This window comes from Rattus norvegicus, chromosome 3, assembly GCF_036323735.1.
Source record: "Rattus norvegicus strain BN/NHsdMcwi chromosome 3, GRCr8, whole genome shotgun sequence".
Lineage (NCBI taxonomy): Eukaryota > Metazoa > Chordata > Mammalia > Rodentia > Muridae > Rattus > Rattus norvegicus.
Genome location: NC_086021.1, coordinates 182,773,103 through 182,798,968, shown reverse-complemented (window position 1 = coordinate 182,798,968; position 25,866 = coordinate 182,773,103). Strand labels below are relative to the sequence as shown.

Here is a 25,866-nt window from a genome sequence, read left to right as displayed (position 1 = left end):
CAATGTCAGCCATCTTGACACAGCTGATTCTCTAGGAATGGCTCCTGAGTGTGGACCATGGTGGAACATGATGGCACGCCTGTTTAATCTCTAAGGATAATTGTTTTAGGTTAAGCATTAACCCCAAAGGGGCCAAGTGACCTAGTCGGGATCCCACAAGATTGTGGAAAGCCATGGTTTTGGTTTTGAGGGTTTGGTTCCCCCAAATATGATTTTAATCATTTTGGTATTTTATCATGCAGTCTTCTGGCACCACAAAGGCAAAGGTGGTGGGGCGCCATCTCCAGGAGCTGTGTTAATAGCCAGCTTTGATGGAACCAACCGTGATCCCAGGCCAGCCTTCCCCTAGACTGCCTGGTAAACAACTGCAGTGAGAGGACTCACTAGCGCCCCCTGTTGGGCTAAAAGGATATAGCCGGTATTTTTCCACAGCACAGCCCTCTGGGAAGGAAAACGTCAAAATTCACATCATCCTACAGCGATGCTTTTTCTTTTTCTTTTTCTTTTAACAACTTATCTGGAATTTTGGAATTTAGAAAAATGTGAGAAACAAGAAAGGATATCAATTCATTTTGTTTAAGAAAAACCAACAAGATCTTTTTTGAGGTGAAAAAAAAAACCCTAATTATCAAAAATGTAGGAAATCCAGAAAAACACAATGCAAGGGACTAATTGGTGCTCCTGAGATGGCTCTACCTCACAGACTTGTTAATCTCTATCTGGAAGAAGGAACTAGGGTGATGAGGCAGATCCAGAGAGACCTCGCTGGCCTAGAGCCCATCTCTGCAGCATGCTATTCCATGCCTGTCTGACCCAGTCATGGCTCCAGAGCCTGTGATGACCCTGAGACACTGTGACCATGGCGCTAACTCACCCTGATACGGACTTCCCTTAGAGGGAACACTCACAGGAACCCGAGTCTGTGTGCCTAGCTCAGGTCTCCACACGCTTGTTGGTCCTAAGCCTTTCGGTACCACCGCCACACTGGTACAGAATTTTCTCACCTGTAAAACAAGGCTGGTGTTGCTCTCCAGAACCAGCTGTGAGGAGGAAGGAAGGAGTGTCCTCTAGGCTCTCCAAGTTAGGGACAGTGTGCAGACCCCAGTGCTGAGCTCATGTAGGCATGACCGGCTTCAGAAGTGTGAGCCGGGGGCCAGCATATAGGGTAGACTGGTAGCCAGTCCCTGCCTGCTGTAAAGGTTCTGAACAAGGTCTTATGTCCAGGCGTGTACACCATGGTGGCTTAGTGCAGGGTGATTGTTACAAAGGATCAGCTGCTGTGCTGTTGAAGAAAAGCTAAACAACTTACCTGAGGCCACAGAGTGACCAGTTTAAGTTTCAGATCTACACCTGCCTGGCTCCAGAGCCCATGTTTCTCGTCTAGACCTTGCAGTCCTTGTCAGCCATTCCTTGGTAGTGAGCTACAAAAATTATAAATTCAGTTCTTGAAATTTAAAAGTCCCCCCCTGCCCCCTCCTCCTCCTCCCTCCCTCCCTCTCTCGTCTCAAACCTACAGATTCTGAAGTAATGCCTTTACAATTACAGAAGTATGTGTGCTTTGAAATCTTGAGAAAGTCACTGCTGGGCTCTCACGTCTGCAGGCTGTGGCGAGGGAAGAGTCTGCTGCTGTGGGCCAGTTTGCAGACCACTTGCTTCCCAGCCTCCTGAGCCTAGTGTACGATCCCATGCCACATGTGAGGGTTCTGCAGGCCAAGGTCCTGTGAACATAGTGCTGGAGAAGGGTGTGTGGGCCTTGCTGGCTTCTCTGCTAACCCTGGCTGTGGCAGGTGGCAGCTAGGTCTGCAAAGAATTACAGTGGGCTGTTTAAGCCTGAGTGAGTACAAGCTGTATGTCTACTGGCTTGTCTCCCCACCATAGTGTAGGCCCTTTGTTCATTTCCAGCCTTCCCTGTCCTGCTCCCCACACATCAGTTCTCGTGAACTACAGAGCGAGATGCACAGAAAGGCTTAGTTACTCTAACTTTTAAAACAGGTGCCACTACTAGCAGTCCACCATTAAAATCTCAGCCATACTTTTGGAATGAGATATTTTATCATCTGAAAGGACTTAAGTGAAATGATATTTTTGGAAAAATTTTCCAGGGTCTTGACGTGGCCTAAAAGACAACAAAACTAGGATGTGTTATACAACACAGTTCATGGCACATGGGACTCCAGCTTTTCTCTCCTTAGCCTGTTTTGGAAATGCTAGGAACCATCATCTTAAAGTTGTTGAAGAGACTTGGCTCTGCAGTTGGCCCAGGACCAAGAAGTTTCTTCGATTTTTGCTTCCTTAGAACCAAGGATGCAGAGTGCTTGCTATAGACAAGTCGCCCGGGGAGGCCTCTGATGCACATGTGGCTTGTACTTGAAGAGAACCCAGTTAGTTGTATAAGAGCTTCTAGATGCAGCCTCTTTCAGGTGATGGCAGCTAGTGCCCCACCCCCACACCGCCCCCACCCCCAGACCCGGTCAGTGGCAGTTTGTAGAGAGGTTGTTGTGGATCCAGGTACCAATGGCGCTCGGGCTTCCTCATCATCAGCTGTCGCCAGCAGTTTGTTTTTTAGGAAAGACTCGTTATAGAAAATCTCCCCTTAGAGCCTAGTACAGGAGCTTCCGGGACCTGGAAGGCTGAAGCAGGGAGATCAAAAGTTCAAACCTAAGATAGAGAATTCTAGGCCTGTACGAGCTACTTAACAAAACGCTGTTCAAGAAAATGGAGCATAAATACAGCTCCGCTCGCCAATAAAGTAATTTAGTAGAAGCTTGTAAGTATTCTCTGGGCTTCGTGCCCTAATCCTCTCCCAGAAAATGGAGTTCATGGCACTGTGTTTGGTCTCCAGCTGAAGTACTGTACGTATGTAACTAACTTGACAGGAAGAGCTATGGATGTAACATCAGCTCTGCAGGAGTAAACATGTCACGTGAAATCTTGTTCTGCTTTGGATTGCTGCTGACTCCACTCATCTTACGGACTTTTGAAGTGTCCTTGTGACAGCGGCCTAGTAAAGAACTGTTACCCCTCTGTTGTGTAGCACCTCTCGATACTGCACTTTATCAACTGCTATGCTTGCAGTATCTTCTCCAGCCCTCACCCTTCCCCACTTCAGAAACTGTGAAAATGTGTGTTGGTCTTTGACAGTAGCTAGTGTCAGAAGGTTGTTTAATGTGGACATGGCCAAGGCCTGGGGGTTGGGGGAGGGACTGATGGCTGGGATACATGGATACTGGTTACACTTCAGACTCCCAAAGAAGAAAAAAGAAAAGAAAAAAGGAAAAAAAAGAAAAGGAAAAGGAAGAAGAGAAGAAACCATACTTTAACCATAACTTTCTATAAACCATTGACTCTTTACATTGGCTTAAGCACACAGAACCTAATTTCCTAGTTTTGAATCTCAGATGAACAAAAGGTGCTCGTATAGTTTTTAAACATTTTCATTAATTGATAATCCTGTGTTCTGTAAACATTGGACTATGGTTCTGTACCCATGTCTGTCCCTGTTTTGTGTTCTGGTTTTAACAAGGCACAGTAGCGGGTAGCCCATGGGACACAAGTGCCTCTTTTTAAAAATTGTATGGGGTTGGGGATTTGGCTCAGTGGCAGAGCGCTTGCCTAGGAAGCGCAAGGCCCTGGGTTCAGTCCCCAGCTCCGAAAAAAAGAACCAAAAAATAAATAAATAAATAAATTGTAAAGCCACATATTGAATTTCCTGTCATACAGGACGCCCCTGCAGGTCCCCAAATACTATTGATCTTGTTATTTAAAAGGAAAGAAAGGCAGGCGTCTATGCTGTGCTAAAGAGAGTGGGGCATATGTAAAGAACTCAAATACCACACACAGACAACAGATGGGCTATGTTAGCACAGATTAATTCATTAGAGTTAGAGACAAATGATTAAAGACAAAAACAAACACTGGCCCACTCTGTGTTTACTGTGTGTCTATGGTAAGTACATGGGGTAGAAGGCTTGCACAGCAAACAAGCCTTTATTTAAGCTCAGGGAATGGACACCATATTAAAATTTGTTGGTCTAAAAGTAAGGAAAATTATCCAGCTAGAATCTTGGGTTCTTTACAGAGCATAATCTTCTATAATGAAAAGCAGAAGAGCCAGGCAGCGGTGACACAGGCCTTCAAGGGAAGAGGAGGCAGGCAGATTCTGATCTTGAGGTCAACCTGGTCTAGAGAGCGAATTCCAGGAGACCCAGGGCTACACAGAGAAAGCTATCAAAAAACAAAAATAATAAATATGAAATAAAAATAAATATTTAGTGTTCTGAGGTAGAATGTAGGAACTGAAATTAAATTGACCAGTTTGGACAAGACCAGACTCCTATCAAGACTGGCTAGCCAGCCAGCAAACTTCTGAGTGAAGCTTTGGGATCAATACTCAGCACTGCCCGGGAAAGACTATAAGACCCGATAAAAGCCCAACCTGTTTACCGTGCACATTATAATTATCCATCATTGAGAATGAGCCTCTCTGATTAAACCACGCCCCCCGCCCTTTAGATCACCTTGACCGGCATGTGCTCTGCCCCCAAGTGTGCGGATGGTCTGGACCACCGTGCCTCAGTCCAAATTTTTGTAAGAAACTGCTAACACTAAATGTGTTTTTCAAGCATCTCTTAGTTCTTGGTAACAACAAGAGTTTTCAAAGGGCTTTCTGGCTCCCTGCCCCTTCTGAGGTGCTTCCTTCAGCCCCTAAAGACCTTGCTTAGGGTCTGATGTTTAAGGGCCTCCACCCTCCCAACCCTGCGGTGTGAGCTCCCCCTGAAAAGGTTCAAGCCTAGCCTTCCCATCAGGTGTTCTCCATACTTTTCTCCCTCCGAGGATGGAACGTCAGGGCCCACGGGTTTGATGTCATTTCCACGCAATCCTCTGCCTGTTCCAGCGTGGCCCAGGTCAGCTTGGATGGCGGCAAGCCTTAGAAACTGGGCCCAGCGTTTCTCCCTAATCATGCAGACTGCTCTAAACAGACAGGCTCCCCATAGGCCTAGGAAGCGCGCGAGGGCCGCGTAGGAGGGTGGGTGGGGGCCGTCTCCGGAAGCGTGGGCGCCCCTCTCCCGTCCCGGGGGGCCCCAGGCGGGGGCGGCGATGACGCGCGGGATGACGCGGGCCATGCGGAGGGCGGTAGACATGGCGAGGGCGGGCGCGCGTCCGCCAAAGAAGCATGGGGATGACCCCAAGGCGGGCGCGCGCCCCGCTCAGCCCTCCAGCCGGGCCCGCGCGCGGATTAAGGGGCACACAGGGGACCCGCTCGCCTCCACCGCGTCGCCAGACTTGACCCCTGACGTCTATGTCCTGCGGGTGAGGCTTGAGGAGACTGGAGAGCTGTTCCGCGTGGCCAACTGCCGCAGTGACATGACGGTGCGGGAGCTCAAAGAAGAGCTAGACCTGATGGTCGGCATCCCCTTCAACCTGCAGCGGCTGCATTTCCTGGACCAAGGTGGCCCCTGCCCGACCCCTTCCCATACCCCATGACCTCCTCCCACGCAAGGCCCCCGGCCCACTCCTGCCCTTGGGTCCCCAAGACACTTAACTACCAGAGAACCCAAGGTGACCAAGTCAACCCCAACCACCTTGAAGCCCATCTAGAAAGGCCCCTTGGAGCACTGGCTACTCAAGGACTCCTGAGTTCAAACATATGGGTGGGTGGGTGTCTTATTAAACCCCAAACATAAAGGTGAACCTGGCTCGCACACATTGTGTCTGTCCCAGGCTGCAGTCTTCCAATCTTGAGCAAGTACAGGCTACTCAGAACCTCAAATCTCAAAACCACAAGACCTTCGGGGCAGCCTCTTGTCTTCAGAAGGGAACCCAAGCCCCTAAGACAGCCATGTCTACCTAAGACTGCACACTTGAAAGAAAACAAGGCCTCAGTAGACCCCACCACCACCACCAAATCAAGGACAGGCCTTTCCCTCCATGAGAACTTGGATCCAAAAAAAATCCTAAGAGGTGAACACCAAGTTCTCTAGCCAGCATTTCAAAAGCTGGGACAAAATCTGCTGGGTCAGATCCTCAAAGGCAGAGGACATCTGCCTAAGATTGAACCCCCAAATCTCCAAGCTGAAAATAACCAGCTCAGAACCCTAACCCTAAAACTCAGTCGACTGTGTCCATACATAGCTGCACAAACACAGAAGAAGCCACCTAGACCTGGGACCCTCAAGACCCAGGACAAAGTTAGCCAAGACTGACTTAGTCTCTAGGCTAATGACCACTGCCTCAGGAACCCAAGTCCTCTGTCCCCACTGGCCACTCAAGATACTAAAAAAAATCCTGCCCATCTTAGGAAGCCCCAAATCCAGACCAAGCATGACCTCAAACTTCCATCAACTGTGTCTACATAGAGATGCTAAAACTCAGATCAAACATCCCCTTCTGGAACCCCAAACCCAGAACATCGGAATGTCCAGATCTCCCTCGCACACTAACCACTACCACAAGACACCCCCGCCCCAACTCAGACCAAGTATACATTCTTCCACGGGTGCTAAAGTTCAAATAAAACCTGCCAGTCCTACAACCCCCAAGTCCAGAGCACACCTACTCAAGGCTAAACCCCCAAAACTCTCAGGCTAACTACTACTGCAGCTCCCCAAACTCTAACTGTGCATACAGAGATACTAAAACTCAAAATGAACCTTGCTCATCCTGGAACCCCCCAAGCCCAGAACAAACCTGAACCCAGGCTTGAACCTCAAGTATCTAGGTTAGCCACCACTCTCTCAGGACCCAAGTACTCCACCAACGTACTCATGAGGATATCAAAAGCAAACCAAATACTTTCCACTTCGGTACCCCCCAAGACTGAACCCCAAGTCTCCAGACTAGCTATCACCACCCCAGAACCCCCAAATACTCCAGCAACTGCATTTACATGAGAGGACACTGAAACTCCAAACCTTACCTACCTTAGGACCCCAAATCAAAACAAGCCTGACCAAATCTGAGCCCCAAGTCCCCAGGCTAGCCACCAGGACCAGTCATTCTCCATAGCTGTTTCCACAGAAGGGTGCTGAAGCTCAGACGAACCCTGCCCACCTCAGGGTCCCACAGTGTGTTCATACACTGCTGCTTGATCCCCACATCCTCTAACTGCCCCTGGCCACACCAGCACCCTAAGTCCCAGAGCAGACTCCGCCCACAATCACAAGCATCAACAGAGAGCCTATGTCCCCAACTCTGAGACACCCTTCCTCCCAGCTATCACCACTCATCCGTACTGCCAAACCCCAATCCACATAAGGATGCTAGGTCCTAAAATGGACCTTGCCCACAGCTGGACCCCCACATCCAAACCCAACCCTGCCTACCTCTGAAAGCCAGCCCTCAAGCTCTCCCATGAACACAGCAAGACCCCAGTACAAGCCAAGCATCCTCATCAAGGTTCCAAGGATTAAATGAGTCAAGCCCACAGGAGAACCCCCTGAAAGTTGAAGCCAGGCTCGCTCGCTCTGGTTTCCCACTCCCAAGAAAATCTTGTGTTCATGAGTCCCTCAAAGCTGGCATCAGTTGTCCCTGTGAGGGAATGAAGGTTCAAACCAACCCTGATTCATGAGGACCCCAGAACTCAATACAGATCAGTTAGCCAAACTTATCATATCAGAACCCCAAATTTAGAGCAGACTCTATCACTAGCAAGACCTTAAATCTCAAAGGAGAGCTGTCCGATTCCTCTCAGTTGCTTACCAACCAGAGCTGCCTAAACAAGCCCATCCAAAGACCCCCAAATACTGCTCCAGATTCCTCTGAAACCAGGACCCCCCCCCCCAACCACACAGCAAGACTTCCTCCCATGGGAACCTCAGAGTAAATCCTGCTCTCATCAGGTCCCCAGAACTCAAAGCAGACCTCGCCCATGATCATTAGACACCCACCCCAATCTTGACACTAACCTAGTCTGTCTCTAACCCCCACGTTGCAAGTTGTATCCTGCCCCACACTGGGGGCTCACAGGGAGCCCTGCAGAATAAGAGCCCACTCCTTTCAGTTCTCTTGAATCTAGACCCCCCATGAGTCCCAAATTCCATGGGGAGGCACCCAGTGGAAGCCAGAGGCTCTACAGCCTGTCTCTCCTTCCCTCAACCTGGGGACACGGCTGCCCCTGTCCCCATTCCCTACAGTGTTTAGGATATGAGAACAGGATCAAAGCCCCTGGGCTCCATCATCTCCCTACCCGATGGAAATCAATGCAAAACACTTCAAGAAAATGAAGATTAAAAAACAAACAAACAAAAAACAAAACAAAACAACAAAACCTCTGGGCTGCTGGGGGATGTGAGCAGCCGGTATCCTGGAGACATTGCAGAGTACTGCAGGCCTGGGAGGATGGAGACAGCTCTGGAAACAGCCTGTCCCCACGCTCCTCCGAGTTCTCAGGCACTGGCTGTCCTGGGCTCAGTCTCCTAATCCGGAGAGCAGAGCCCCATTAGCTCTAGAATTCTCTGTGCTGTTCCCCAGTGGGCAGGAATGACTCTGCAAACTGTGCAGGCAAGGCCAAAACACTCTTCCTCGGCACCTTTAAAAATAGGTTAAATATTTTCCATGGCCTGTGTACTTTCTTACAGTAGTTAAAAGATGCTCGTGTGTGTATATGTGTATGTGTATGAGTGTATGACACACACACACACACACACATACACACACACACACACTTTGAAGCTTTATTTAGCAAGAGGCTGTGTTTGAGTCTGTCTATAGCCAGCCAGGTATGAAGGACACGAGTGAGGTACAAGAGGGGACTGTGCAGTTGTTCTCCAGCAAGGAATTTGAAAAACTGCGTGTCTTCCTAACTCCGGACCCTCTTTTGTTCATTTATCCTCGGCCGTAAGCAATAAATCCAAGCAAGTGGAGAGAGAATAAGAGGTGGGTGACTTCATAGTGATGTCACAGTGCTCAGACTCAGCAGTCACTTAGCAACTGTTGAAGGCCTGACCCCTAAGCCGTTGCTGGCTGACTGTGGCTGGCACATCTGCCCACCTCCGAGGTTGCAGGGGGAAGGGCAAGTGAGATCATGGCGGGAAAGCATCAGGATGGCCTCGCCTAAATCCGCCAAGCAAATTCACGAGCGAGTACACTGCCCCTGACGATCATCTGTCGGTTGATAGTTGGTAGCATTCGTCTGAGCCCAAGGTGGCGCCTGCCCATCCGAAAAAGGGGCCGTGTGAGGGACTGCACAGGAACTGCTGTGAGGGAAGACGCACAATTAACTCTCCTAGATGTCTACCAAATGGTTAGAAAGTCAAGTTGTCTTAGAGCAGGGACAAGACCAGCTCCCACGGTCCAGCCACAAATAAAACCCTAATTAACGGATTCGCCGACCAGCATTCTGTCTCCATCCCTCTGCAAGTATGATCATCAAATGGTGCCCACAAGTCTGGAAGGAGTCAGACCTTGTCACATCCTAGCCAGGCCTAGCCTCAGTTTGCCCCCAGTTAGAGGAAGAACCATGTAGGCTGGAGGATCATGGTGAAGATTCAAGGATGTACTGCTCAGTTCAGGGGTAGAGACCCAAAACAATTATCAAGAACCCAGAACATTGATGGATTCTGATCACCTGGAATGGGTACTAGGGCAGCCTGGGCAGGTCGTTATTGCTTCTGAGTAATCCAAGTCGTCTGTGGTTCCTAAGACAGTAGGTGACCAAGAAAGAAATGTGCGTGTGCTTTGAGACACTAAACACCACTGCCTTTTAACCTCCCCCTGCACAATACTCCCTGAGCTGTCTTTCCCAGAGTGTGTTGTTGGTTGTTGTTGTTATTATTATTTATTGAAATGGGATCTCATGTATCTTCAGAGTAGACCTGAACTCCTGATCCTCCTGTCTCTAGCTCCCAAATCCTGGGACAACAGCTGTGTGCCACCAAGCCTGGCTGAGCATGGGTTTCTGGATGTAGGTCTAGGTCCATTGTTGACCCCCAGAATAAGATGCCATGCTGGGTCTGGAAAGAGCTCTGACACTCCAGTTCCAATGCATTCAGTGTTGCTATTTGCTTCTGAGGTCACCACAGGCACTGGGGACAATGTCTAGGGGGCATCCTTGACTGTAAGAGCTGTAAGTGCAGCTGACGTGCTATGGGCATAGGCCGTGGAAACTGTGGTGCGTGGGTACCTAGTTGAAAATGTCAGTTAAGCTCCTACGTGGAAAAACCCTGGCGTGGGCTGCCTGTCACTTGCTGGATCCTTCAGTCACTGTCATCTCTTTAGCCAGCTAATGGCTACATTCCCTGGAGCCGGTGTTCAGTTGAAGGTATATGACTCGTTAAGTACACTGTCGGGCCTGTGTGATGTATAGCTCAGATTTAAGTAGTTCTATTTGTAGAGTTTGCCTCATAAAACGATTTCACTGACTCATGGATTTTTTCCCCCAACAGGACAAGCTGTAATTACAAAATTTTATAAATCACTGTGTGTATAGGTTTTTTTTCCTTTCTTTTTTTTTTTTTTTCCTTTTTTTCTTTTTGGGTCCAGCTTCAGTCCGAGCTGAGCCAAATTAATTTTCTAAAAAGCCTTAACAGCATCCATTAGAAAAGGCTCCTGTGAGACCATCGGGTGAGAGAGACCCTCCTCTTCCCCCCCGCCACCACCACTTTGCTCAAGACTTTAGAAGTGTCTTTGGGTGATTCAGGGCCAGACGTGGTCTGGGCTGATGCAGGGATTTCTCTAAGTCCTAATTTTGTTAAAAGGAAAAATTGTTTCCCGTAGGAATTTTGATGGATGACGCCACGCTCAAGTTCTATGATGTCATTCCGGGAGCTATTATTTCACTATGCATCTGGCACTATGATGGTTGGACGGAACTGGTTTTGGCCGCTGTGGAAGGGGACCCCAGTAAGGTGGTTTTGTGCTTCTTTCAATATTGGGGGGGCGAGGGACCCCAGTCTTTAGCATGAGAATTCAAATAAAGGCCTCAGAGTAGGGGAGAAAGATGAGCCTTCCTCCATGGAGTGTGGGCCCCTGAGCTCATTAACAGTTCCTAAACCTGCTTCACTCCACATGCGCAGTGGCACCCGGGTGGTACATTCTCTGTCCACATGTTGGTCAATGAAAATCAAATTTAGTCCCAGTAGAGAGCATGGGGTGGTAGCCCACTGCTCGGGGACCTGCGTGTCACACGCAGGAGGCTGAAACACCCAGAAGGCTGTTTGACTTAGGAGTGGGCGTAGGGGTCTGGCACCCTTAGACAGCAGCTCTCATCTAATGTTTGTCAGGCATCCTGCTGGGCTATCCGTTGGCCCTGGGGGAGAATGAGGAGTGGTGTTAGGGCAGGACTGTTTACCCATCCATGAAGGTGAATGGTTGGCACCAGGACAAGTGTGTACTCTTTCTTCCGTAGCCTTTGAGGGTAGGGCTCTGAGATTCCCCCAGGGGCAAGAGGCCGATTTCTGGTAGGACAGGGTTCAAGGGAAGGTTGGGTACAGGGAGAGGTGCTGGGATGCGTCCAAGGAGTGGTGGGAGGCGGTGATCTCTGTATCACAGACCCCAGGCCCGAGGACCAAGAGCAAAGTCCATCCAGCTCTAGCTGGCATATCTTCTACTTCTCTACATCCCCAGTTTCCTCTCTTGCCTGGAAGTTTAGTCTGTGTCCTGCTTATGTGCTGCCTGAGGAGATGAGCACAGCCAGCCCTCCACTCCCTGTTCAGCTGGCCCACTGCCCTTCCCCAGGCCCCTCTCCCACACCCTTTCCTTTCTGGCTGGGACCTCCAGAGCACAGAGTCCTCTCTGTGGTGTCCATGGCCCTCTTCTCATCCCCAAGATGGTTCTGTGATGGACATCTCTCTGCCAACAGAGTTTTAGAAACGCCCAGAAGCTGACAGAGGCAATGGACACACACACACACACAAAACAGCCTGGAAAGACAGACTCCATCACTCTTCCCTTCCCGGGGCTCCTTCCGGGGGACCACATTGTGTTGGCTGGCATTTTTTCCCCAAGGGCCACAAATGTCTTCCTCTGGACACATTGGCAGTGTTATTTTTCTCCTTCAAGACATTGGCAGAAAGGCCTTCCCTATGTCCCCCGACTGGCCAGGGGTGGAGACTGGGTGCGGGATATCTATACTTCCTGAGTGCTGTGCGGGTCACCCAGCACCCCTCCACTCCCACTGTGCACCTCGGTTAGGATTAAGTCCACCTCCATGCGCGGTGGCGTGCAGGGCATGCTCTAGACACAACCTTGACCTATTCCTTTCACCTAGATGTCATGTCTTGGTATCAGTGAGGACACTTTCTACCGGACAGCAAACTCGCAGCACTTTAAGGGGGAGCAGTGGAGGCAGTGGACCGCCCAGAGGGCGTTTGTGGCCTTGTATGTCTCTGCTCACAGAGGTCACGTGGATGCCGTGCAGTATCTTCTAGAACTTGGTAATTCTGCAGGAAGCCGGGCCCTGATCCGGTTGGGAGGACAGGATGACCCATCTCACTTGTTCCCTCAGCATTGGCTCCCCGGGTTCCAGACTTCTCACCCATCAAACATGTCTCCTGCTGGGCTCCTTGGTCAGAAGCACCGTGTGGCATGCCCATTAGGGGCTCCCACTTCTCTAGGCTGGGGCTGTAGAGCGTTCTACTGTGGTAGAACCAAAATCAAAGGACAGCGAGTCACGGAGAGGTAGGGGTGAGGGTGGGGGGTGTTTGGAGGACTTCCTAGCCTGGCCTTTCTAGCAGCCCATGGTCTGTCTTCACCCCCACCCCCGCCGCCCCCAAGTAGATTCCGCAGTGGTCCAACAGGACCTCACCCCGGGTATCCTATGGAATGGTCAGCAGGCTGGATGGAGGGCCTTTAAAATAGATGCTCAGCCACACTTTTTCTACCATGTCTCCACTTAAGAGTGGCTGTCTGTCTGTCTCTCCCCCTCCCCCAAGCTGTGGTCAGCACTGTGTCTGGGCAGATGTTTGGAAGGAATCTTTTGTCCTCCCTAGTTGGAGAAACGATCCCCCTGACTGAAAGTCAAGTTACCATATACATAGCTTCAGAGAGCCCACCCCATGGCTTCCTTGGGAAAGGGGAGGGAGGGACCAGCAGGTGCCTCTGGCTTTCCAAGCTGCTGCCTCCATGTAGGGCCTCTTTCCTTTTCATCTGCTGTCTTGCTCAGCCCCGAGCGATCCGCCCCCCCCCCACACACACACACTTCCACCAGACAGGGTGGGAGACAACTCGACTGTCCGAGGCTGGGTACCGGCCTGTCATATCTCTGCCACAGAGCTCAAGATGGTTGGGTGACAGCACCGCGTTTTCTGCCATCGCACACTGCCTTTCTGCTCTTCTCTTACACGATGAAAGATGGGCTTTCACAGCCCAGCAGTCCTTTAAGCTCATAAAAAGTCACCTTCGCTCTGATGGAACTGTGATGTATTTGAAGGCCCCCGTTAAAAAATGACGGCCAGCTTTGCAAAGTCTTCCGTCCTCTGCAGCCATCATTGGGGGTTGGGGGGAGACGGGGGAGGCACAGGGTCATGCCGGCACTCTAGAAGCCTACTCAAACTTTGCCTCACCAATCAACCATAGCTCAATTGTGCGGCAGTAGCCTCAGTGTCAGCTGTGCTGAGTCGAATCACCTTGGTGTTTGTTTGTTTGTTTGTTTGTTTTTTGTGCATGTGTATGTGTGTGTCCAGATTTTTGTTACCCAGAATTCGATTCAGTTCCACAAGTCCATGCTGGACCCCTGTCATTAGCCCATCGGTCTGCAGGAGGCAGCAAGAGTCCAGATCTGAAATGGCCCAGGCCACCATTTCCTGCCACACCTCCTTGGTACCTGTAGCTGCATTCCAAGGATAAAAGCAGCAGAGCCCAAACCTTGTGTGTTTCTGTCCTCATGGATCTTAGGAGGAAAAGCCAGCCAGTGGTTGCAAATGATTAACCCCATAGGCAGCCACCTACGGGATGCACCCAACGCAGCCCCTACCGAGCTCGTTGTATGGGGAGAGATGTAGGGGTTGTAGGGAGGAAGAACTAAGGAGTTACTGAAACCCTGAAAGCGGAGAAATGCGAAAGTGTAATCTATAGCAGGAACAGCACGTGCAAAGGGCCTGGGGCACAGTGTAAAATGACCTAAGCTCAGGAGGTAGGTGGAGCTGGTTCAATCAGTAGAAAGCTCAAGCGAGGGATGGAAACAGTGTTGCAATGAGGAAACTGAGCAGACAAACCCATCAGAGTGCTCTGCAGGCAGCAAGACGCAGGCATGTGCTTGGAAGAGGAGACTGGAATGTGTTGTCTAATGGGTGCCCCCTGGGGCCAGGCTAGATGGGAGCGGTGATGAGCTAAAGGAAACCACCATGTCCCCGGGAGCAGTACCAACTGTCCATTGTATTCCTGCCACCTTAGTGTCACACGGTGTAACTCCTAGCTAGGAGAACAGACCACTCCAGCTGGTCTTCTTTTCTTTTTTTCTTTTTCTTTTTTCTTTTTTCTTTCTTTCTTTTTTTTTTTTTCGGAGCTGGGGACCGAACACAGGGTCTTCCAGCTGGTCTTCTTAATCTCACAGGAGCGAACTGCCTGGCCAAATCACCCCTGGGCAGGACACCCCTGCACGTGGCCGCAGCCATGGGCAGGACAGAATGCATCCAGCCCTTACTGGAACATGGCGCCTCCATCCACGACAGAGACTTGAAGAGCGAAACGCCTGTCACTATCGCGCGGCGCCTGAAGCGGGGGAATTTCGAGCGCAAGATGTTCATTCTCTACTGGATGATCAAGTCTGGGACCAGGGACCCTGACTTAGTATCGAGGGATGCTTCAGAGAAACACAGCCCTGGGGTCATGGCAAGGAAGACCTCAGTGTTGATCTCCTGAGTACCTTTGCCCGTCATGTGATTCTGGGGTGACCTTATAGCCCCCGTTGTGGCCCCACCGTGGTACTCTTTATGGAACAAAGAAAGGGACAGAACTCAATCAGACACCAAATTGGTTGTCCTCTTACAAGAGTCTGGGGGCGGGGGGGGGGAGGAGGGTGTAATGGAGCAGGTGAGTCCATCTCCTTTGCAATCCATTCTGCCCCGCCCCCCACCCACCATGCCGACAATGCTAGCCTTTAATTTTAAGCTCTTTGTACGTTGGTGCCCAATCACACCGTTTGGGGTGATGGTAGCCAATTATCCCTCCCTTCCTCGGCCCTTCTAATGTACCAGCATAATGGGAGTAATAACAGGAACGATAATAGCGCCCCTGTTACCGCGGGGAGCGAGCACGGCCGACGTCAGGAGGTCACAAGCAGAGCAGGTTGTGAATTTGTTTGTCAAACCCACGTAGCTAACCATTTCCTTGGCCCGTCATGGGACACAGTGTAGGCTGAGCTAGCTCTTAGGGGTCTGCGGCCTGAGTTCAGGGAAGATGAGAAGCCAGGAGTGGGGCTTGTAGGCCTCCAAACATAGTCTTCTTCCAAGGGGTTCATTTCTTATCCTCATGGGAAGGAGGCATGTGGTCTTCCGTGGGAAGAAAACAGCCCAGGAAACAGAAGAGAGAGAGAGAGAGAGAGAGAGAGAGAGAGAGAGAGAGAGAGAGAGAGAGAGAGAGAGAGAGAGAGAGAGAGACTGGCTACCTCATCCTGCAGTCCCAACCCAGCACCTCCACAGCCTTCATGCTCTTCCCTCCCACTCTCCCCAGAGCCCTCTCTCTCTCTGGAAGCCAGCCATTGGCCCCAGGCACTACGCCTGGCCTGAGGACCTACGCATTTGGGGACAAGCTCTCCATTTCTCCCAATTCAATTAGACACTTGGCTAGACGTCCAGGCCCTCGGGGGCGACATTTGCTTCAGTCCAGGGCAGCGTCACTTGGACGTGCTCCTGGGCTCCGAGGACACCCCATTAGAGACAAGCTCAATACCTCGCGTTGGGCCTTAGCCCACACCGTAGACCCCGTTGTGGGGGGTCAGTGAACCAAGTGCAGGAAGCAGGCAGAGAAACAGAGGCTGAGGCTCAGTGCCTGGGAAATGGCAGAGGGACCCATCCCCAACAGAAAGGCAGGCCAGAACCTGCTAGATTGTTCTAGAGTGTTCTGGAGCAGAAGCTCAACTTCCATGATAGTTTAACTCTTGGTTTTGAAAGACTGCCATGACATTCTGAAGAAGTAGGAAGGCACACAGGCACACCCGGGGGTAGGGGTGGGGGTGGGTGGGTGGGAGACAGCTGCTCAACTCCTTGTTTGGCTGGGAAAGTAAAGGAACCTGAGTCCCATCAGGATGACTCCCAGTTCTAGGGACCGCAGTGCGGGGATGACCACAGGCCTTTCGGTGACACGATGTCTGCCTCGTCACTCCTGGTGGGCCATATGCTACCCTGCAAGCCCTGAACATTGGCACAAGTCCCAGAACCCGTGTATGCGTCAAAGGCCTCTTGGCCCTTCATCCAGTTGCCTTGCTACCCTTCCCTTCCAATTTCCCAGTAACAAGACCTCGTTTTAAAATTAATGGTTCTGTGTTTCCTGGTGTCCTAGCAAGTAAGACCTTTGTTGACAATGGTCTTACACCAGTCGACGTGGCTGCGCCCAGGCTCAGCCTTCTCTGTTTGACTAAGAGTCAGGAAAGAGCATCCCCGCATCAGGGAAGTCAAACTGAGATCTTATTTTTGGCAGTCGTGCTCCAAAGTCAATAGGCAGATATTAAAACACCCCAACCCATCGGTTCAGGTCACTTAGCTAATGAGATGTGCAGAGGTGGGGTGACTTATGGGTACCCTTTTAACTTAACAAGTGGAGTCCCTCCAACTCCTGTGTTTGCCAAGAGCTTGCTAAGCAGTCTTTGTTATTGGGAGAGCCAACGGGCTGGCATGAAGACCCACACATTTGGGGACAAGCACTCCATTTCTCCCAATTCAATTAGACACTTGGCTAGATATCCAGCAGCGTCAGGCCCTTGGTGGTAACATTTTCTTCAGCCCAGGGCAGGGTCACTTGGACACGCTTCTGGGCTCCGAGGACACCCCATTAGAGACAAGCTCAATACCTTTCGTTGGGCCTTAGGGTCCATCTTGGGTGTGGTGGGCTTTCCTGGCATGAACAAGGCCCTGGATCCAGTTCCCAAGCACCGTGAACACACAATGTACACTCCCCTCCCTCAACACACACACAAGCATGTCACATAGAAACAAGCCCATATCCTGGACTGTATGTGGTATTCCACAGCTACGTGGTCTGCCACTGGTTGATAGAATGTTACATTTGGAGCTGTTTCCTCTGTGTTTGTTTTGTTGTTCAGACTTCAGGGGCCAACAAAGGGACATCAAGGGAGGGGTGTTTCTACAGGATCAGAAAGAAAAAAAAAAAAAACAAAAAAACCTCACTGGCCCTTGCCCTGGAGCAGATTTGGAATGTGGAGGGAGTCACGGTCTGCTACATCCTGGGAACGAGTGTATGGGGAGGACACTGGTTCCCTTACATCTGTGCCCTCACTGGGCTGGCCTTCCAGTTACCAGGGACCTCACTCGTGTGGAACTGGAGGCACAGAGTAAGGTACAGTGCAGTCTTCCAGGCTCACATCTCTGGGTAGGTCTTCACTTCCCTGAGGCAATGGTTCCTTGTAGAGAATAGAGGAGGGTCCTTCCTGCACCAGGTCCCCAAGGTGGCTGGGAACATTGGGGAACCGCCCTCCTTCCACCAACACACACACGCACGCACACACACACACGCACGCACACACACACACGCACGCACACAGAGGGGGGTGGCTGGGAGCTCTGCTGAAGCACTGGAAAAGGTGGTTGAACCATCAAGGGAATAGACAGAAGAAAACGCACTTGGTTTCCTTTCTGGGCTCTCTCTACTTCTGGCCACTGCACTCTGATTATGGTCTGTCCTTGATGATCCCCCACCCACGGCAGTCTGGGAAGAGTTCTGGAGAGCCAGCCCCACAGGATGACACAGCAAAGATGACAGTTTGCGCTGCACCTTGGCGACAAGGACTCTCAAAGTCAGTGGCCAGTGGCCAGTGTGCTCTTTCCCCTTCCCGAGGGAGCCCCCCTACCCTCTCCTCCTGATCCGCTCCTCGGAGGTCCCTGCAGCTGGCCTCAGTCACAGGAGCCAGTGCAGTGGAAAATTTAATACCAGCAACGCAAGCTACAGGTTAAAGAGAGACCTGTGTGGCTCACTCAGGACTGAGATGGTGGGCCTAGCCTGCTGACTTCTCAGCCTCCAGTGCCCCCATCCCACGCACCATCAGCATGGAGTAGAGCTCCTGAGTCTTTTGACTTCCCTGTATCGCACACCCAGATGTACCCTCTCTGTTTACTAGCTCAGGGTTTCCAGAATGGGGGGGGGAAAGGGTCTCTCCTGACCCTGCCTGGGGTGATGCGGAACACTGAGTTAGCAGGTTGACACCATCGCAGCCTCTCTGAATCCTGCAGAGTAGACCCAGAGAGCCTCGCTCTGTGTTAGCCTACATGGAGTCCTCCAAGCTTGTCCAGCCTCCACTAGAAACCCCCCAGGTAGAGCCAACCCCCACAGGCAACCATGTTCTAATGATGACATTGCCTTGTCTTTTGCACGCCATGGGCTAGAATTGTGCCCCCCCCACCGTGTGTGTGTGTGTGTGTGTGTGTGTGTGTGTGTGGTGTGCGTGCGTGTGCGTGTGCAGGTGTGAGTCTTTGGGGCCATACGCAGAGCACAGCCCCTGCATAGCAAGCATTACTGATGGAGCCGTCTCCCTAGCCTTCCTCCCCATCACTTGTGCAACCTCAGGACCAATGGCCATCTCCTGGGACCCCCAGCTTCCTCCTCCCAAATCACCCATAGGTCTTACACAACCAGTCCTATCGGTGGAAGAAACAGCCTGTGGGAACTGCACGCCACATCGACCCCTTGGTGAGCAGGAGGGCTGTTTTGTGGTCTGCTATCCATGCTTCAGAGATTTCCTCCGTCCTAGATGTGTGGCATTAGACCAACCAGGGGCCTCTCTCGGGGGTCTCCGTTGCCTCACGTGGAATGTTCGGGGTAATAAAACCTACCCTTGTTGCCACCAGGGAGAGGAAAGTCCTGGCACGAAGCAGACACTTGAAAAATGGCAGGCATTATCCGTATTATTATACCACCAACACTTAATTTGCTTAAAATGTTTACTCTCTGAGAATCGATCCCCTCCCGGATTCCAGAGAGGCTCATAAATTCTCAGCAAACCTTGTACAATAAGAGTCTCCATCCAGAACTAATAATTCCCAAAGTGGGAGATTAATAATTTCCCGTAAACTTGCTGGTCTGGACATTAAGTGGTGGAAAGGCTTTTCTCAGCAACTCCTAGAGCGCCCCCAGGCCAGAGCTGCTGCAGAGGAACAACAGAGGAAAATTCCACACTCCAGCCCCTGCCTCCGCACTGAGCTTTGAGTACAGAGGCAGCCGGCAGAGGGCACAGAAACCCATTAACATTTAGCAAAACACCAGGGTTTGTGTTCTGCGGAAATGTCAGGGATGCTGCTATCTGCGTCACTCAAAAACTCAGGAGTGGGGCTCAATTTGGGGGGCTCCAGGGTGGCATTTCTGCCTGAGCCTTGGAACTCTCTGCAGAGAGAGGGGGACACGTGTATAGCCCTCACGGCATCCGGAAAGAGGCCAGTTCTCCATCCCTCTGGGAGTGCACATCTGGCTGTGGAACACCAAGGCCCAGTGTCCCATCTGCCCCCCAGGGAGGCACTGCCTGTGTCCCCGCAGTATTGTCCTTGACTTGTTTGGTTGCTATACATTCTAAATTTAAACGGGGAGAAATACCAGTAACATCCGGGGCTCCAGTGTGTGTATGTGTGGTATGTGTGTGTGGGGGTCTGGGAAATGTCACAAGGATGTTTAGAGAACTCCATATCCTTGCAAGGTTATAATTCACCATTTCCTGTCCAAATGCCCAGCTTAGACCCAGCAGCTCCCCAGTTTTGTAGCAGTCCCAGGCTATAAGACATGTTTATACGTGTTGAGACTGCTGGCCAGAATGGCAAGGCCTTGAAAGTGTCCAGCAGATGTTGGGGGTACATTTCGCAGCTGTTGAAAGATCGTGGAGGGTTGGAGGGCTGTGATTAAGGGTGTCTGCAGCCTTTACAGAGGGCTGGAATTCATTTCCGCAGCTTGAAGCCACCTGTAACTTCGGCTCCAGCTGCCCTCTTCTGGACTCCGCGGTCACTGCATGCATATTCCACCAACTTATGTAAACAGTACGTAAACACACATACGCATGGGCGTTCGCACACGTGCACAGACACGCACACCTTTTCAGTTAAAAAAAATCACTTGAGGGGCTTGGGATGTAGCTTAGTTGATTGTGTAACATGTGTGAAGGCCTAGGTTCAACCCCCAGCCTTCTAAAAGCTGGGTGTGGATGTAAGTTGGGATCTGAAGTTTAAGGAAATCCTCAGTTACGTGGTGAGCTCTAGGCCATCTTGGGCTACACGAGACCTGGTGGGTGGTTTTGTTTGTTTGTTTGTTTGTTTGTTTGTTTTTTAAAAAGACTTGATCTTGTTTTATATACTGTAAGTACAGGCCAAGGGTTTACCTAGGATGTAGCCCTAAGGGTTGGAAATTTATACTTGGTCCCCAAGTTATGATTATTAAGAAACACCGTGTGGATGTCTGTGAATATTGATTTAGGAAGAAGGAATGATGTTAAAGAGGCTGAGGGCTGAGGACCTGGGTCCATCCATGTTGCACTGAGGATCAGGTTTGATTCCCAGAAACCAAGCAAAAAGCCAGATTGGCGGAGACTGGATCCCTCAGGGTCTGCTGGCCGGCCATTCCAGCCTACCTGTGAGTCCCAGACCAGTGAGAACTCCTGCTTTAAGTAGCAAGGAGGAGAAGCACTGCTGGGGACATTTGCTCTCCACAGATGTGTGTGTGTGTGTGTGTGTGTGCGCACATGCAATACACCTTACACATGCACACAGAAGCACACATGTGCACACAGGCATACACATGCACACGCAAGTGTGCACACGTGAGCACACACACATGCACACACACATGCATATACGCTTACACATGTGCACATAAACACAAATGCACACACATAATGCGTGCAGACACATGCACATACACAAACACACACATGCACACGCACATGAGTACACACAAACACATATGCACACATACACACAAAACAGTCACACAGTACACTCGCATAGTGCATGTATGTGCACGGGCACACACATGCTCACACATGCTCACACATGCTCACACACACGGGTGAACCACTCGCATGAAGAGGAAGAAAGGAAAAAGGCCACTCCCACCACAGCTCTTCAAAAGCTGGAGGCTTTTGACAATGAGCCCTTCCAAGGCATTTTGAGTGCCGTATCCTGTGAAAGCACTCAAAGCATTGAGGAAGGGAGCATAGGCTGCGGAAGCATTAAGGGGGTGCAGGTCAGTCAGGTTACCCTGACACCGTCACGCAGTGCAGACTGAAGGGTGAGAAGACATGTTCCCAGACTCCCCAGAAGTCTCCCCTCGGATGTTGAAGACAGCTGCAGTGACAGGGAGCAGTCCCCAAAGGTTCCAGAACTTTCTAAAGCTCCAGTTCCTGGATTCTGAAAGGAGCCCCTCCCAGACCGGCTCAGACCGGCTTCCACTAGGTGGTGCGATTGGAGACTGCAACTGCAGGCTGGAGACAGAGCTACCACCAGGTGTCACCTGGACACCACAAATGGATTTCCAGCCGGCAACTGGAGACCAGCCAAATCCCCCTTTCTCCCTGCATCTAAAGACCCTTGTGCCCCAGGTTTTCCCACCCTATTTTTAATCTACTGTTTTCATCTTCGGATAGCTGAAAAATAGTTCTGAAAACTTGTAACTTTGTATCTTTTTAAGATAGTGTTTCCTGTAGCCCAGGCTACTTGAAGCCTTCTGGACCCTGTCTTCCACTTTAATGGCCTTCCAGGGGCTTAGGAATCAAGCTCTCGGGGATAAGGGTAAGAGACAGCTAGCTTTAAAAGAAAACAAAAAATTAAAGGGTCTCACTACTACATAGCTCTAGCTGCCCTGGAGTTCACTGCATAGCCAAGGCTGGCCTTGAACTCAGAGATCCACCAGCTTCTTCCTCCCAAGTGCTTGGACTAAAGATGTGCACCACCGTGCCTGGCTTGTAAATCCACATTTTGACCTCCAAACAGAGGGATGCCTAAGACCTTTCAACTGTAACGAATAGTCTTGTTCCTCAGCAGAGTATAAACCGCATGTGTGCATGGAAGGGCTGCACCCATCAGAACCACATGTAAAGATTTAGGTTGGCGCAGTAAAGTTCTAGCTGGGGTTCTGAAATGGGCCTGTAGAGTGTGTATGTTCCCACTTGCCGAAGGAGTCGGTCTTTGAAAAGGAATGAACTCCACCTGGAGACAAAGTATCAGCCACCAGCAGGTGGGCGAGTGCCCTGTGCTGGGAGCAAGGAGGCGTCTGACTCGCCGCTTGCTATCCAACACTCCAGGCGTATGTTTTACCTCTGCTTTCTGGGGCTCCATCACCACCTTCCTTACTTCACAGCCATCTCTTCCGTAGATAAAGCCAGCCGCATGGCTTCTTTAAATACTCCTGGCCCTTGCCAGACCCCTGCTCCACCTCTCACATAGCCTTCTCTGTCTTGACTTTCCTGCATGACCCTTGGTGTGTTCTTACGTTTGAGTGTGTATGTGCTGGTGTGGGTGGAGTCCAAGTTGGACATGAGTATCTTTTTCTTGCCTTTGGGCTGCTGAGAGGGCTCAGCAGATAAAGGAGCTTGTTGCCAAGCCTGATGACCTGAGTTTGATCCCTGGGGCGCACACGATGTATAGAGAAAACTGGCTTCCCCAAGCAGTCCTCAGATCGTCTCCATACGTGTGCGCGCGCGCGCACGCACGCACGCACGCACGCACACACACACACACACACACACACACACACACACACACACACAATGTAATGAGATTTTTAAGAGAATCTCTCAGTGAAGGAAGCCCAAGCTTTCTGACTCAGCTACACTGGCTGACCAGCAAGGGATCCTCTTGTCTCCATCCCCAGGTTTACAGGCAAGTGCCACCACACACGGCTTACACAGGCCCTATGGATTTGAACTCAGATCCTCATGTCTGTACAGCAGAGATGGGAAGCCACCGCTATTCGATCCCATCCCCAGTAGGTTTGGGGAGGATGTGTGTGAGTCAGAGGAGAGACAAGACAATGCAAGGCACCCACGTGTGGTATTGAGGGGGGTTCAGGTCAAAGGACAGACGGACAGACGGCAGCAAGAATTGGCGGGCAGGTGGGAAGTCTGGCCATGCACTGCTGGAATGAGCTGTGAGATTCTTTGGAAAAGAGCCTGGGACATCTTCAGATGTCAGATGCAGAATTACTGTGAGACCCTTCAAGTCCACTCCATGGTACATGCCAGAGAGAGCTCGAGCTGTAATTCCACACGGAAAAGCACGCGCAGTCATGTTCATAGAACTTTTGCTTACAGAATCAGAAAAATCTAGCCACCCAAATTGAGGTGCTCCTATAGGGGAATAGTACTTACCCATGAAAAAGCAAAAAAAATTAACTAGACCCAAGTGAATGGGTCAAACCCAGTTACCAGCTACAAATAAACCCCACAGCAGAGGAACCCGATACTGGTGCCCCGGGGAGGGAGTGCGAGGAAAGGCAGGGGAGAAGTGAGTTCAAGCAGCCTGTGGGTAGGGTGCAGAGGTTGGGGCATCTGATGGAAGGGATTAGTTGTTGTATCGAAGTCTAGAAACTTCTACATTGTGCACTTTAAGTGAGAACTGTTGGCACATGACTTTTGTCAATGGGCCCAGAATTCTGTTTAGTTTATGTATACTCCTGTGTGCTCATTCTCGGGTTGTGTGCTGCATGTGTAAGGCAGTGGTTAACATCCAACGCCCATGCTGGCTTGACTCATGTGCACACAGGGCAGAGGGACAAGGACAGTAGAGGAAATCCAGTGTCTGACTATAGTGCGTTTGTACCCAGGGCTAGGCTCTTAGGTAGTCTGTCTCTGGAAGGTGGGGCCTGAGCATGCGTGGCCATCACATGGCCCACGGATATGGTGCCCACCTTGGGATCCTGAGACCACTCCAGTGTCCGAGGTTTCCCTTCAGAGTGAGGTGTAGCCTGCTCTCCCTAGATTAGCTCCAGAACACACTTCTCGCTGCTTCCTTCTGCCGTTCCCTCCAGCCTACACCCCCACCCCAACCCACCCCCACCGCCCTGCCGAGTTCACTGGACTTGTCCCAGAGGCATTAAGCACTGAAGAACTTCTTCTCTTCCAGATGTTTCTGAGCTCACGAGGGGAGGAAGTGAGGGATGCAGAGACACCAGATAATTTAATATCTTCCTAACCCCCGCCGTCATAGTCGGGGTGATTTATCCTGAGAAAGGTTCGGGATGGCGCACGGGGCGGGGGCGCCGTCCTCCCTCCCTCCAGGAAGTGTAGAATTAGAGCTGAGGAAGATGACCGTTAACAGCTGCCAAAAGTCAGTTCCAGAGGGAAGTCTCTGACCTCCCGGGTCGCTTCAGACCCTGTGACCATCCCTTTGAGGGGGAAAAAAAATCTTGCCTGGCATCATTTGCTGTATATATTATACATCAATGTATATATTTAGCAAAGAATCTCAAATTCTTTGGGAACAAGAATCCCAGCATCCTGTTTTCACATGTCCAGAACAGAGATACGGATCAAATTTAGCCAGTAACCCTGATGCTATAGGACACACACTCAGGGCCAAAACACGTGTGTCTTCCCTTTTCCCAGAGCTGGTGGCCAGATGGACGTGCAAGCTTCAGGCTTTGCAGAACTCCCCTTCCTCTTGGACTCTCAGAGGTCAGGCCTAGCCTGCGGCAGATGGGAGCACAGTTAGGGGCCCTGGGATATTTGGAGAGAGGCTCTACGGCCTAGAGAGGTGGAGCCATGAATTTTTTGGGGAACCCTACAGGTTAACATTGAATCTTCAAGTCACCTAGCTGCCTCCCAGCCAACTCCTCGCTGTATGTCAACCAAAGCTGAGTGCACTGAGGCCTGGTCATCAGTCCACGAGGGAGATAAATTGGTTGGGAATTAAAGCAAGTCTGGGGTACACGGGTTCTAGAAAACATTTAAGTGGAGGGATTGGTTGGGGTGAAAGCTTCACTCTCTTAGAGTGTGTTGGAGGGAGAGGCATGTGGTGGCTTGAGTCTTTGTTCTCAGTCACAACCACCCTGTGAGGCTGGTGGTTAGAGAGTGCCTGGCTTGTGAAGCCTGACTCTGGTTGCACTAGGAGTCACTGACTGTTCTGGCCGGGATCGCTTGTGTCTTAGGGTTTCCATTACTGTGAAGAGACACCATGACCAAGGCAACTCTTATAAGGACGACATTTAATTGGGGCTGGCTTACAGGTTCAGAGGTTCAGTCCGTTATCATCAAGGTAGGAGCATGGAGCATCTAGGTTGATGTGGGGCTGGGGGAGCTGAAAGTTCTACACTTTGCTCCAGAGGCACCCATGTGGCTAGGAGGAGGGTCTCAAAACCCATGCCCACAGTGACACACTTCCTCCAACAAGGCCACAACTCCTAATAGTGTCACTCCCTGGGCCAAGTGTATTCAAACCCACCCACCACATTCTACTCCCTGACCCCCATAGGCTTGTTCAAACACATGAGTCTATGGGGGCCACACATAAACATAGCATAATAAAAAAGTACATTTAGTCCAACTTCCAAAGTCCCCACAGTTTATCACAGTCTCAACCATGTTTAAAAATGCAAAGTTTGAAGTCTCTTATGAGATTCATCTAATCTCTAAACTGTAATCCCCTATAAAATCAAAATAAAAAAGCAGATCACATACCTCAAACATCACAGGCTGTATATTACTATTCCAAAACAACATAATGAGGGAACTCTGGACGAAACCAAAACCAGAAACCATCTGGGCAATCTCCAAACTCTGCACCTCTA

General features: G+C 50.7%; 1 protein-coding gene and 1 long non-coding RNA gene across 8 annotated transcripts; one reads left to right on the top strand and one right to left on the bottom strand.

The window, feature by feature from the left end:
- Window positions 1-3,209: 3,209 nt before the first annotated feature.
- On the bottom strand, window positions 3,210-5,057 carry LOC134486504 (uncharacterized). Its single transcript, XR_010065549.1, has 2 exons — window positions 4,819-5,057; window positions 3,210-4,224 (listed from the first exon to the last, which is right to left on the bottom strand). It is a non-coding gene; the product is annotated as an uncharacterized LOC134486504 (long non-coding RNA).
- A 59-nt stretch (window positions 5,058-5,116) lies between these two features.
- On the top strand, window positions 5,117-14,907 carry Ankrd60 (ankyrin repeat domain 60). 7 transcript variants are annotated; one of them, XM_039106735.2, is made up of 4 exons: window positions 5,117-5,449; window positions 10,714-10,844; window positions 12,206-12,371; window positions 14,489-14,907. In XM_039106735.2, exons 1-4 carry the CDS (start codon window positions 5,122-5,124, stop codon window positions 14,794-14,796), a joined length of 933 nt encoding a protein of 310 aa, XP_038962663.1. In that variant the 5' UTR covers window positions 5,117-5,121; the 3' UTR covers window positions 14,797-14,907. The 7 variants fall into 7 exon arrangements, with proteins under 7 accessions (XP_038962663.1, XP_038962666.2, XP_038962664.2 ...); XM_063285325.1 differs by having other exon boundaries at window positions 5,234-5,370; window positions 10,714-10,839; XM_039106737.2 differs by having other exon boundaries at window positions 5,234-5,370.
- Window positions 14,908-25,866: the final 10,959 nt, after the last annotated feature.

Coding starts and splice junctions, on each gene's coding strand:
- Ankrd60 (XM_039106735.2), top strand. CDS start 5,122: ATGCGGAGGGCGGTAGACATGGCGAGGGCGGGCGCGCGTCCGCCAAAG. Junction 5,450..10,713: donor GCTGCATTTCCTGGACCAAG/GTGGCCCCTGCC, acceptor TGTTTCCCGTAG/GAATTTTGATGGATGACGCC. Junction 10,845..12,205: donor TGGAAGGGGACCCCAGTAAG/GTGGTTTTGTGC, acceptor CCTTTCACCTAG/ATGTCATGTCTTGGTATCAG.